Source organism: Schistocerca gregaria, chromosome 1 (genome assembly GCF_023897955.1).
Source record: "Schistocerca gregaria isolate iqSchGreg1 chromosome 1, iqSchGreg1.2, whole genome shotgun sequence".
Classification (NCBI taxonomy): Eukaryota; Metazoa; Arthropoda; class Insecta; order Orthoptera; family Acrididae; genus Schistocerca; species Schistocerca gregaria.
This window is the reverse complement of record NC_064920.1, coordinates 654,347,073-654,361,352: the sequence shown is the minus strand read 5'-3', so window position 1 is coordinate 654,361,352 and position 14,280 is coordinate 654,347,073. Positions and strand designations below refer to the sequence as shown.

The 14,280-nt window shown below is 38.6% G+C and overlaps 1 protein-coding gene across 2 annotated transcripts in view; it reads left to right on the top strand.

Moving 5' to 3' along the window:
• The window catches only part of LOC126361386 (myosin-I heavy chain), a 783,760-nt gene that overhangs the window by 609,591 nt on the left and 159,889 nt on the right, over positions 1–14,280 (top strand). For both annotated transcript variants that reach the window (XM_050007788.1, XM_050007787.1), the window contains exons 10-14: positions 1,055–1,294; positions 1,926–2,059; positions 5,645–5,863; positions 8,091–8,260; positions 9,333–9,469. In XM_050007788.1, the coding sequence (XP_049863745.1) occupies positions 1,055–1,294; positions 1,926–2,059; positions 5,645–5,863; positions 8,091–8,260; positions 9,333–9,469 (900 nt within the window). The remainder of the gene's footprint in view (positions 1–1,054; positions 1,295–1,925; positions 2,060–5,644; positions 5,864–8,090; positions 8,261–9,332; positions 9,470–14,280) is intronic.

Below are 14,280 nucleotides of genomic sequence, written 5' to 3'. Positions count from 1 at the left end.
TTATATTGACCGCTGTACATTGTGATACACCAATTTTAGCAGAAGCAGAATTACATAATTATATAAAAACTGTGCAGAAAAGAAATCTGATATCATATTTGTAAACAGTTGTAAGAAACAGTTTAACAACACCTATTTTCATGCAAAGCCCCAATGTGATGTTACCCAGTGTTATTACTGAACATGAGACATGAAACATTGACAGGCTGTGAGGCCTTAAATTTTAGCCATTTCTGAAGTAAGGAATCAAGCAATCATGTGAATTTACAAACTGTACTTTGTAGCACACAATTGCTGATTTGGTTGATTTCAAATGACGATGTAAGGATGGGCGAAGCAAGTGTCGTGGAGAGAGAAGTAGTGGAGGGGAAGCATGTTTTGTAACAAATGTCCACCCTCCTGTGGATAGTTAGCTTTCTTTTCTGAGGAGGAGTTGTAGGTAACACTTGTGATGAACTGATAATTACTTCATCACTTTATAAAAAAAATGGTGTTAAAGATAAGCAACACCAGCTGTCTCATTGACTCACTAGTTCATGGTTTAATAAAAACCTACAAAAAATAAATAGCATATACATTTTGTTGTTTTTAAAGTAAAAGTGTTCAAAAAAGTCTTTTTCATTCTAAAATTTAGCAAGGTGGTAATGTTGATGACAAAAGGGTGATGAGGGTCTCTAGCTAAAATCTGTTTGCACTCAGTGGCACTGGTCTCAGGGAGCTTGGGAACCACTGAAGTAATGTGCATCATAATAGCTCAAATTAAAATTTGGGGATATTATTAATGGTATAAATGTGAATGATCAGAGCTAAAGACAGGGAGAAATTTCATAGTGTTAGTGGAAATGTAAAGTTAATAACAACAAAAATTGGAAGTGGAGGGAGGAAATGAAGAGAAAAGATTAGAGTAAGTCAGTGGAATGAAGAAACTTTCGATGGAGACAAATATGTAGAATATTCTTTTACTTTAAGTTCTTTTTTCTGAATCTTTTTATATATTCTTCAACCTTTTCTTTCCCCAAATTGTAACCAATATTCTTAATGAATTTCTTGCTAGGGATCCGATCTGGCATATTTGACCAATCTTCATGCTGAATTTGAAAATCATCCAAATTATGTGAAAGGCGATGATAGAAGAAAATGGGAGAAGGAATTTGGTATTCATCATTATGCTGGTTGTGTGACATACTGTGTTGAAGGATTTGTTGATAAGAATCGTGATGTCCAGCAGGATGTTTTCTTTGACTTCATGAGTCGCTCAACAAATGACTTTGTACAGGAGATAACCAAATATCAGGTATGGTATGCATTATTTTATTCCTTGTACATAGATATGACACTCATCAGACATTAGGAACTGAAGAAGGCTCAGTTTGATGATGGCAGGCCTTTAAAATTTTTGAGTGTATGTTGTGAAATATTTGTTTTGGCATGAATCTTTACATGGAAAAAATATTTTCATCTTAATAGTTTTTATAACAGATGTTCTTTTGAACACCAAAAAATCCATAAATACTCTCTTACAAAAGAGGGCAAAAAGGAAGTAGAATTGAAAGCATTTTGTGATGTTCTGAGACAGTTATAGTAGGACAGTCCACTTACCAGATTGTAACTTACTGTAAGATGAGAAAACTTTTCTACAGAGAATTTCTTTAGCACTACCGTCATAATATAAGGTCCATCTCTGACATTAAGTAAATAACTGTTTATTATTATTACTATTACTATTTTTAATATTTTACAGTGAAGTAATGCTGTAGATATGTTATTGTTACTGTAAAATGCTCGTATATAGCTGCAATATTTTAATTTTTTTGCAAGTTTATATGAAATTTTGCCAGCATGTATGAAGGTGCACCGGTTCTTGTCATTGATAATTGGTTCTTGTTAACCAGCATGCATTGAGAGATTTTCAATTCTTTTAACAGGATTTAATGTGTTGTGCCACTAGAATGGGTACAATGTCATCTCGTGGTACAAGTAAGGGTAAACCAACAGTAAGTGACACATTTCGCCATCAGCTGCAGGCACTTGTTGATGTACTCCAAGCTACAAATCCATGGTGCGTAAATAATTGTCGTCATATACTATTGTTTGGTCATTTAATGTTTTGTGTGTTGTCTAATTAATGTAGTGGTCAGGAAATGTGAGAATTCTTTCTTTTATTTCACTGTAAGCACAGATAATAGGTGTCCTCATTCAATCTTCTTCTTTTTCAGTCCTTATAGACATTTCTCTGAGTTTCATCGGAACAGAACATTAGTTTTTTCAGCAAAATATTTTTCCATATACTCATTATCTTCCAGTAAAGCTGCAGTTCTAGAGTAGGCTACATGTATTAACTATTTACATTAAAAACAGATGGAAAACTGTAAAATATTTTAATGAGAAATATCTGATTGGGATGTGTATGGATTCTATTTTAAGTTAACTGGGCATGTAAGACAAGAAATTATTGTAACTAGGATTAAACTGAATATTTAATTTTTCGGTCACAAGAAATAAAGCATTCATACATTGATGAGTCAAAACATTAAAACCACTGCTTGCTGTGAGGTAGAATGCTGCCTGGTGTATTTATAGACACAGGATATGAACAAAGGACAAATTTTTGTGGCTTGGCACCTGTGATTGAGAAATTTTGAAATAGTGAAGCTGCTCCTGTGCTTCTGTCATGAGCATCAATGGAAAGTGGTTGGAGGTCAGTGAAACTATGAGTAGGTGAAAAGGTGTTGGGCATCCAGATCATCACAGAATGTGGCGGTTGGTGGTCGCCCTACTGTTAAGCAGAATAGGTGGCAATCTGTCACTATTCTGCTTAACCGTAGGGAAACCACCAACCGCCACATTCTGTGATGACAGAGTACAATGCTGCTGCATAATGTCAAAGTTTTTCAGAGCACAGTGTTCAGTGCACATCATTGAACGTGGGACTCTCCAATGGACAACCCCTATGTGCTCCCATGTTGACCCAACAATATAGCCTATTAGAATTGCAATGTCATGGGATAATTGAAATTGGACCATGGATCAATGGAAATGTGTCACTTGGTCGTAGCTGTTGCGCTAGATTGTTGGTTGTGTCCAAAATGCTGTCATCCAGGTGAAAGGTTGCTCGAAGCATGTACTGTGCGACAGATGCAGGGTGGTTGGAGTAGTATTGTGCTTTGGCAGCACATTCACCTGGGCTTTCAGAAGATCCTTGTTAGTAATTGAAGGCACTATGACAGCTGTGGATGACATAAATATAATTGTGGACCACTTACATCTCTTCATGCTTGATTTCTTTCCCAATGGCAAGAGCATCTTCCAGCAGGACCATGACAGCATAAATATAATTTTAAACCACCTATATCTCTTAACCCTTGATTTTTTTCCCCAATGGCTAGAGCATCTTCCAGTAGAATAACTGTTTGTGTCACGAGGCCAGGTGGTGTGAGGAGCATGGTAGTGAACTTACAATAATGTCTTGCCCACGAAATTCACCTGATCTTAACCTGATGGATAACACATCTAGGATGCCATTGGAGAGGTGTTCTGCACCCACAAACCACATACCCATAATTTACAGGAATTATGTGACTTGTAAGTAGACTTCTGGTGCCACAAAACCTACCAAGGACTAGCTGAATCCATACCATCCAGAACTGCCGCTGTGTTATGTTTCAAAAATGGATGAATACCCTATTACAAAGGTGGTTGTAATGTTTTTTTTTTTTTTTTTTTTTTTTTTTTTTTTTTTTTTTTTTTAAGCGAAGGGAAATCTCTGTATCTGTAGGTCAAGGCCTTCAAGCTTCACTGAAGCTGATCGTTGATATGACAATTCTTGCTTCTTTTCATGTGACAGCCTTGGCATATTTTTGCTCATTATTTATCTAAAATTAGGTCCACTTAAGTCAACTTTGGAGTTACTGTAATACTTTCTATTTTATATATGAAAACATGCAAAGTGATCACAAGATGAAATACTTGCACCTGCTGAACGTGTTTCAAGCAAAGCTCAAAAGACTTATGCACATAAACAGTGTACTCTTGTTTTGAAATTTATTGTCTCTCTCTATAACTTAAAGCAGATAATGTTTGTCAACATTTTTAATCTGAACGAACAAGAGTTATGTTAAAAATAGTCATCTTTGATTGTTGAGAAATCCCTTACTGTTGGTGGGGTACACCTTGGACCATAACTGACTTCTTGTAGGTTCATTGTGTTGTTCCATTCTGTTTCTGTCTTGTATTTTCCTGGCTTATCCAGGATTATACATGCTGTTAACATTATTACTTTACAAATGCAGAGTGGAAAACAAATTGATCTAAGTTCCAGAATTTTTTTTCAGGAGACCAAAATGGACTTGTGGCAGTAAAAATTTTAACAGATTATTTATTTATTCTTTTGTTAAATGCTGATAATGATAAGCATTTAAAGGTGCAGTAACAACTTTAAGAAAACTGGATCAAACAGGTTTTTTTTCCCCAGTCAGAAAATACCCATATTAAATTTTCCATTCTGCTATAAGTCGAATCCTTATTAAGTTGTTAGGCATTTAGAATGCCGTTGTAAAATTCCAAAATTTCTTAATTTCTTTTTTAAATATCATCAACAGTAAGGAAACATGAAAGTTATGAATTACACAGTAGAAACACAAGCAGTTAAAAAAATTGAAACGAGACCAAAAATAGTAACAAAATTGATGCAAAACTTGTTTGTTGGTGTGGGGTTAAAGTTATACTTCCCACCAGTTCTTGAATCCTGTTCCATATTCCTTTTCTATTACTCTTTTCCATTTTCTGATGAATTGAAACCTTAGAGATCTACTTCACAAACACACAGATTTAAGTGGAACAGTGAACTGAAAGGCAGCAAACTACCTTACAGTAAGATATGGGTCCCATATCTTCGGTGTACAGTTACCTCGGGCCGCAGTGGTGGCACTAGCCATTGGCATTATAAATAACTACAAGGTGTAAGAGTTTCCACTTAAATCATACAGTTGTGCTTTAATGTCAGTGCATAAATTACTGTGGAAGACTAAATTGCCTTTTGGCCATTTAGGTTTTCCACTCTATAAATTATTACTCAAATACTTTTTTTTTCAGCTCCTTTATATTCCATTTTGCAATTTTTTTGTATTTTATTATTTTGTCCATCCCTTTCCAACACAGTGCTGTATGATGTCCATGCAAGCATCTTACATTTGAGAGAGGAGCTTCGCAAGCATGATACTAAAAATGGCGGCAGTACTTACCTACATTGCTTACTGTTCTAATGAATGTGTTCAGAACTATTCAAGTGTGTTTGATGCACTTGGGAAGTCAGTTTTTGATCTCAGATTAAAAATTACTACAAACCAATGAAAGATCATTAACTAGTGTTTAAAATTTTTTTAAAAAAATATTAGAAATAAAAACCATGTACAAATGAATGAATTGCAGTAAAAGATGGAAAACGCTGTTAATAAAAAGGAAGTTGTAGACTGACTCACTCTGTGATAAAACATATTATATTCACCACTGTGGTCTGTTATATAATAATTGCTTCTTATTATACTCAAACTCTTCTCTTTTTCTATAATACGGTAGTACTTACTTATTCATAACTGTGCAACGAAAGTGAAGATGCTGTCAATGTAAATTGTGTTCTTTGTGGCAGGTATGTGCGATGTATTAAACCAAACATGCAGAAATCTCCTAATAACTATAATGAAAAGTTGGTGCTCGACCAACTTAAATATTTGGGCATGTTGGATATAATACGTATTCGCAAGGAGGGCTATCCAGTACACATGCCATTTGATGAGTTTATACAAAGATACAGGTGTCTCATTGGTTCGGCACAAAAACTACCATCTTGCCCTAAAGAAGCTGTTAAGTAAGTTGTTGTCACAATTGCAAATCTCTTTTCTGCTCTAATAATTCACTCGAAATTTAAGTGAATAATTAGTAGAAGAGGAGTTTTTATATGTGAGTTTAAAAAATGGAGGAAAAGATAAGGCAATCCACTTTGTGGATCTGAAGAGATATGAGATCCAGGAAATAAAGTGTTTGGAGGGATTTTTCCTTTATTTTAGCAGAATTTCCAGTTTTCTTTGAACCAATTAAAGAAAATTTTGGAATCTCAAGATTCATCTGTGTTTTTAAACATATGTGTGCCAGACCAGTTTAGGTTTTTTCAGTTTCAGTGGTTGGAAACTCCTCTTCTGCAGCAGTACTACCTGGTTTTGTTTGGATTTGTTTGTTTCCTTATATTTTGAATGGTACACTGCAATTTATATGCTGATTTGTATGAATGTGTTACACAAAGTGCGAAGTAAACCACTGTGGTAAGGAAATTGTCATAAAACTTCAGTGGCTCTTTGCACTTCTACAGGACTTTTGTTGCACTTCTACAGGACATAATTCTTACTAGACAACAGAATTTGTCTTTCCTTTTCAAGTATTTCCTTTCCACATAAGTGTGTGTGTGTGTGTGTGTGTGAACCAAAATAAATAGTTGGAAGAAATGAAACCTATTTAGTGCTTAAACAGGCAAGTCCTCCTTCTCAGTGAGAAGGGGGAACCAGTTTTAAATTAACAAGTGAGACAAAGATAAAAAAAAAAAAAAGCTGCAGAGTGTGGAAGGGGAGAAAGCTTTATAAAATATAAGACCAAAATTGCAAACCTGAGTTACAAAAGAGAGAGAGACAAAGAGGCAGAAAACTGAATATGGGAAAGGGGTTGGAAAGTTGATAGTGGAAATTAGATAGGAAGAAAGAGAGTGGAAAGTAGATAGAAATTACCAGACAATTAGAATGTAGTTTGAAGTTGGATGGATGCAACAGGTCATGGATATGTTCTTGCAAACCGTAATTCAGTTTATGTAAACTTTTTATTGAGTCACTTAAAAAAAAGGATTTTATCGATTCCAGGAAGCAGCAAACCATGGGGTCTGATACAGTGGTGGTATTCTCACTTTCTGAATCCATGGAAAAGTGGGCTGTTGAGTCTCAATATAAACCAAGGCTTATTTCCACAACACTATTATTGTAAGGAGATGAGCACAGATAGTCACACTGGATTCGCATTCGGGAGGACAGCCATCTTGATTTAGGTTTTCCGTGATTTCTCTAAATCGCTCCAGGCACATGCCGGGATGGTTTCTTTCAAAGGGCATGGCCGACTTCCTTCCCCATCCTTCCCTAATCCAATGAGACCGATGACCTCGCTGTCTGGTCTCCTTCCCCAAAACAACCAACAGATAGTCATCTGTCTGTCTTGCTTTTGGTTTTAAATTATTCCCTTGAATCACATGGCGAAAATGTTAAACCTTTGCTTCACTGGTACAGCACAATTAATAAAATGCTGACAGAGGAAAAATAATTCCTTCCTGATACATGTCATAATTTATTTACTTTCATCTCAATAAAATCTCTCAAATAATCAGCCTATTCATAAAGCTGGAAGTGCATTTGAAAATAAAGGTACTGTGTTTCACTGAGCTCCAATACTAATTGCAAAGTGAAAGAAGACAGACTGGATTTTGTGATGTTATTGTTCTATTTCCTTGTTGACACAAGGTTAGGACTGGATAAGAGGCAGAGGAAAAAATAGGAAACAGCAATGGACCTCAATTTTCTGTATATACTCATCTATATTTTACAAGTTCAGAAATAAAATTCATCAACCTGTCTAGTCAACAAATCTTGTAACATGCAGATTAAGTTACTGGTTTTAAATATAGTCTATCAGCAGTAGATATTTAACTTCTGTTAAACTATTCACATGTCTGCTTTGCCTCCAGTTTGGTCAGTATGATCATTATTACCATTTAATAATTACATATTTTGTCATACAAATTTTATTGTACTGTACCTCAAAATAGTTGTTAACTGGTATACATTCCTATATTGTGCACCTACTGCCCCTCCCTCCCACTTTCTTATCCTATGAACCAATTTTCAGTCTTTTTTATGTGCCTTTTGACAACTCAGTACGTCTACTATTTGATGAATTGATACTTTTCCTTTTAAACTGTTTACATTCACCAGGACTTCCAATTACCATATTTATTTCTTCTTGTCCTATAATTTAAAAATATGCATATTTTAATATTATTGCAGATCTGTAATCAAACTACAGAAAGCAGAAAGTACAGAATGGCAAGTCGGTAAAAGCAAAGTATTCTTGCGGAATTGTGTACATGAACCCCTGGAGGATGCACGAGGTCAGATAGTGAGGTGCATGGCTACTCGTATTCAGACATGCTGGCGACGACATTGTTGTCAAAAGGGTGAGTGTTATCATAGTGTTATGCTTTCTACTTCACAGAGTGTTCGCTTCTAATTTGTGATTAAAATACTGCAGAAAACTTATAAAATAACCACTAAGGTTGTAAGTCTTACACATTCAAACACCGGCCTTAGAAATATAAAGTCCAGTTTTTCGAGTGCTACATTTCTTCATGCTAAATTTGTATCAGTTTCAGTTACTGAGGTTTTCATTTAATTTTGTAGAGAAAACTTACAGTTTGTTTCTTTTGCCTTTTGTAAATTTCTCAATTTCGTTTGCATTTCACATGTCTCTCCTCTTGACTGGGAACTATTGTGAAGGGATGAAAACTGAACTTATGAAGTCTCAGGAATTATACAATATCATCCATGTGATCTGGTAGAAAAGAGAATCTCTGCTAAGACAGGTACAAAAAAATAAAAAAGGTCAAATCTCAATTTGATCAAGGTAGAGGTCATGATTTAGCAATAAAAATGACATTTATTAGTAAAGTTCAAAAATTACAATACTGAATCAGCAAGTCAAAGAACTAAAGGTTTTTACAAAATAATGAAAGTGCAAATGGAAATTAATGAAGAATGCAACATAAGGAAGATTCATTCTGGCATTAAGATTACATTGGCGTATTACAAAGTGGCATATTGTGAATATAAGTTTACAAAGCTATGACAAATCAAAAAATAACTTATTGTTACTAGTGTTGGACACATGGTTCAAAATCATATGTCCACTACTAGAAACAGTAAGTTATTTTTAGATTTGTCTTAGATGTGTCACATGTTCATCAACCTGTCAGTGGTTTATGACTGGAAGCAAACACATTCTTTTTGTGTGCAGTAATTTCCTTACTTCTTAAATTGTCAAATACTAAAGCTTTGTTTAGACAAAGTGCAAGAAGTACTCTGACATTCGGGTGGGGGAGTGTGAGGCAAAACTGAAACATAAGGCTGTGCCAAAGTTTATCATATTTTCATGAAATGCCACTTAAGTTGAAATGTTGTTTTTTTCCCCTTTTGCTAATATAAGGAAATCTAATTCATGGTGAAATATTATATTTTCATTGTCTGCAACAGAGTACCTGAGGACACGAAAGGCTGCTCTCAGGATACAGCATGCATACCGTGGCTGGAGGCAACGTCTGCAATTTCTCAAGGAACGCCGCGCTGCAATTGTCATCCAGTCCCACTTACGAGGAGTTTTTGCACGGGAAGTATGTTCAGACTTTAACTGTATCAGTAAAAAGTTGCAGAATTAGCTTTTAAGTACACTGTGTGTGTATATGTGTGTGGGGAGGGGCGGTTGTTGTCAACATGGTCAAGTACATTACATATTTTTGGGTTATTGTATCTTGATTGTTGATATAACAAACAGCATGGACTAAAACCTTAATTCGTCAAACAATGTAGAAATCTCACCAAAAATGCAAAGAAAATATTGTAACAATATAATGAAAAGGATAGCTGCTACTCATCATAAAGCACAGATGCTGAGTCACAGAAAGGCACAACAGAAAGATTTCAAAAAGTTAGCTTTCGGCCAACAAACCCTTTGTCAAAAATAAACAACATACACACACTCAGGCTAATGCAACTCACACACACGAGCACAGTCCCTGGAAGCTGCAGCTAGACTGCTAGCAGCAGGGAATTATGAGAGAGGCAACCAGGTGGGGTTAGGGAGGAAGCTGGGGTAGGGAGTGGGAGAGGGAGCAGGGTAGGGATCTGGGATGGTAAAATGCTGCTCAGAGCATCCAGGGACAAGGCAGAGAGTGAAGCAGCTAGGTGCAGTCAGGAGGTGGGGGTAGTACAAGAGGAGAGGAGAAAAAAGACCAGGTGTGTTGGTGGAATAGAGGGCTGTGTAGTGCTGGAATGGGAACAGGAAAGGGGCTAGATGGATAAGGACAATGACTAATGAAGGTTAAGGCCAGGAGGGTTACGGGAACATAGGGTGTATTGTAAGGAGAGTCCCCACCTGCACAATTCAGAAAAGCTGGTGTTGATGGATAAGATCCAGATGGCACAGGCTGTGAAGCAGTCATCGAAATGAAGGACATTGTATTGGGCAGTGTGCTCAACAACAGGATGGTCCAGTTGTTTCCCGGCCACAGTTTGTTGGTGGCCATTCCTGTGGAAAGACAGCTTGTTGGTTGTCATGCCTACATAGAATAAGGCACAGTGGTTGCAGGTTAGCTTGTAGATCACATGACTGGTGTCACAGGTAGCCCTACCTTCTATGCGATAGATGATGTTTGTGAAAGGACTGGCGTAGGTGATGGTGGGAGGATGTATGGGACAGGTCTTGCATTAGGTCTGTTATATGGATATGAGCCATGAGACAAGGGACTGGGAGCAGGGGTTGTGTAGGGATGGGCAATGATACAGTGTAGGTTTGGGTGGGTGGTTGAATACCACTGTGGGAGGAGTGGGAAGGATAGTGGGTAGCACAATTCTCATTTCAGGGCACAATGAGAGGTAGTCAAAACCCTGGCAGAGAACGTAATTTGGTGGCGCCAGCCCTGGGTGGTGCTGAGTCATGGGAGGAATGTTCTTCTCTGGCTGGACTGTGTAGCTTTTGGAGGTGGTGGGTGACTGGAAAGATAAGGCATGGGAGATCTGTTCTTGTACAAGGTTTGGAGGGTAATTATGATCTGTAAAGGCCTCTATGAGACCCTCAGTATATTTCAAGAGGGGCTACTCATCACTACAGGTGCAATGGCTGTGGGTGACTAGGCTGTATGGAAGGGACTTGTTGGTATGGAATGGCTGGCAGCTGTCGAAGTGGAGGTATTGCCGGTGGTTGGTGGGTTTGATATGGAAAGAGGTATAGATGTAACCATCTTTGAGGTGAAGATCAACATCGAGGAAGGTGGCTTGATCAGTTGAGTAGGTCCAGGTGAAGCAAATGGGTGAGAAGATGTTGAGGTTCTGGAGGAATGTGGTTAGGGAGTCCTCATCCTTGATCTAGATCACGAAGATGTCATCAGTGAATCTTAACCAGATTAGTAGTTTGGGATTCTGGGTGTTTAGGAAGGATTCCTCTAGATGGCCCATGCATTGGGTGACATATGATAGTGCCATGTGAGTGCCCATAGCCATACCCCAGATTTGTTTGTACGTAATTCCTTCAAAGGAGAAGTAATTGTGGGTGAGAATGTAGTTGGTCACGGTGACTAAGAAGAAGATAGTTGGCTTGGAATTCCTCAGGCATTGGGACAGATAGTGTTGAATAGTGATAAGGTCATGGGATTAGGATATGTTAGTGTAAAGAGAGATGGCATCAATAGTGACGAGCAGGGAACCATGTGGTGAAGGAACAGGAACTGTGGAGAGTCGGTGGAGGAAATGGGTGATATCATTTTTATAGGAGGTTAGGTTGCGGGTAATAGGCTGAAAGTGTTGTCTACAAGAGCAGAGATTCTCTCAGTGGGGGCACAGTGACTGGCCACAATGGAAATTGAGGAGAGACTGGAGATGCTGCTGGAATGGAGTCACTGTGGCAGGGTTTGTAGATGGATGAGTCAGACAACTGGTGGAGTCTTTCTGCCATGTAACTCTTGCTGTTAAAAAGAACAGTGGTGGAGTCTGTGTCAGCAGTTAGGATTGTAAGCTGAGATCAGTTTTTAGGTGGTGGATTGTGAAGCTTTGTGCATACTTAAAATTAGTTTGCATGTTGGGGTCTTGGGAAATGATGGTGAGGCAAGGTTCGAGGTTAAGAAATTCTGGGAAGTTAACAGGGGGTGATATGGGGCAGTGGGGGTAGATCACAGTTGAAAGGATAGGTGAAATGAGTTAGGCAGGGTTCAATATTGGTCTATGGTTGAGTCTGATTGGTAAGGGTTGGTGGCAAAAAAGTGTTTCCACAGTATGAACCTGGATAAGGAGAGAAAGTCTTTAACAAGTCTTGCATGATTGATTTTCTTTGAGGGGGGAGGGGGGGGGGTTGTGACTGTGTTTCGTGTCTGTTTAAGTTCTGGATTCTGTGTGGTGTTGGGATGGTTGGGTAAATGTACTAGGTTTGCGAGAGAGAATTTGTCACCTATGAGGGGATGTGGGAGAGGTTTGGAGGTTGTTGTAGAGGTGGTGGTCAGTGTTAGTCCAAGGCAGGAGTAAAAAGCAAGCAGGTTGGAGAGTTTTTTGAGGTGGTGGTGTGCTTGTTGCTTTAGTTCTGGAGGGCAAGAGTTTCAGTGTGTGTTATGGGATTTGGGAATTTGTGATTGCATAGCAGGAGAATTTTACGGGTATCGAGAAGGTAGTGTAAGGAGATTTGGGCCTGAATGATATGGTTTTGTAGGAGTATGTAGGTGAGTGCTAAGGACTAGCAGAATCTGAACAGAGGGAGGTCATTGTGGAAGGAAAGGTGGCAGCTGCAGATGGGTAATTTGATAGTAAGGCAGTTTGGGAGATTCTCTGAGGCAAGCAGCAATGCAGGAACAATATGTGGGACCGGGTTCTGGCTAGGGATAATGAAACTTTTCTGTATTGGCGCAGATGAAAGGAGCAAGGATCTATGGTGGTGGAAAAAATATGTAAATAATGTAGAATTATGTGTGAAAAAATTCGCAAAAACACACTCAGACACATGGGGGAAAATTACAAAAGGGAAGAAACAGATGAAATAGAAATAAGTTGAAATCTGAGGAGTACGCAGATAGTGATAGGCAAGAACCAAATCAAATCAGGTCAATTCACAATTCTTTGGCCAGAGCACTCCCCTGTTGTGTCTTGGTTGCCCTACGAATTACACAAAAAGCAGCAGACAACAAAAGAGAATAAAACAGAGCACTGAGAAGGACTCTTAAATATAATACTAACATAAAGTTTCCTATTGCTATGCAATTCCTCCACCTGAATGGCTGCTTATGCTTACTACTTTACAAGTTCCATGATAATGAGGCAGAACAAAATATGTTTCCTGTTCCAGAAGGCACAAACTAACACATTTCTTATAGTTCTGAGAACCCCAAATTGCACACACAAACACAATTGATTAACGTCAGGGAAAAGACTCATAGACTGGCCATGACCCTTGTAGTAAAAAAAGAAAAGTCGCTACACTCACCATACAATGTGCACCGCATGTTGCAGCTGCTGACATACGGGTGGTAGCAGTCACTTCTGTTGCCATTTTGACCCCTATGGTAGAGGGTGGTTTTTCAAGATGTAGTGCAGTTCTCTCACCAGGGTTTGTCTGTAGTTGTGGTGGTGACGGTGGTGGTGGCAGTGGTGGTGGTGGTGGTGATGGTGGCGACGGCAGGTGTCAAGCAGTGGCCCATCACATAAACATTTCTGGTTGAGAAAGTATTTTATCCAAAACAGTCACATTTATAGAATTGAAGGTGGAGAGGCAGTTGTTGGCCTCAGTGATGTAGGTGACCACGGCTGCTGAAGCATGTCAGCATCAGTAGTTGTCCACCGGGAGTGCAGAGTGATGGTGACTGGTGGTGTCATGCTGTGAACAGCACAGCAATGGAGTGCTGGTGCAGCTGAGTGGAAACTACAGGCAATGAGCAGCAGGAAGCAGCCTTAGCTGCTGGCCTGCTTTTGTAACTTGGCTGAAAGTAATCTGGGGCAGGCTGATGACGATGAACAGACAGGACAGTGGTTGCTGTGTAGCTGGATAGCCCAGTTTTGAAGCCATTGCAATTCTAAAGGGATCAGATTCATATCCCGGACAAGGCCCCAATAGCAACAGTACCTAACAGTTGCTGCTTGTGTAATTGCTCTTTTAAAAACGTTCCATTCATGCAAACCAGTTGTGTGTTTACCGGTCATTACTTGTACTTTAGGTACTTGGACTATGAACGGCTCTGTTGGGATTGAATAGCTTTGATGTAGTCATAGCATCGAGCTGCGCACATCTGCTTTCATACCTGGCAGTTAGTTTGCTGCAAATAATAACCTGTAGCTGTGATCTAATCTTGGTAGATAGGTTAAGGAAAGGCAAACCTACGTTTCTGGCATTTGTAGACTTAGAGAAAGTTTTTGACAGTGTTGACTGGAATACTCTCTTTCAAATTCTGAC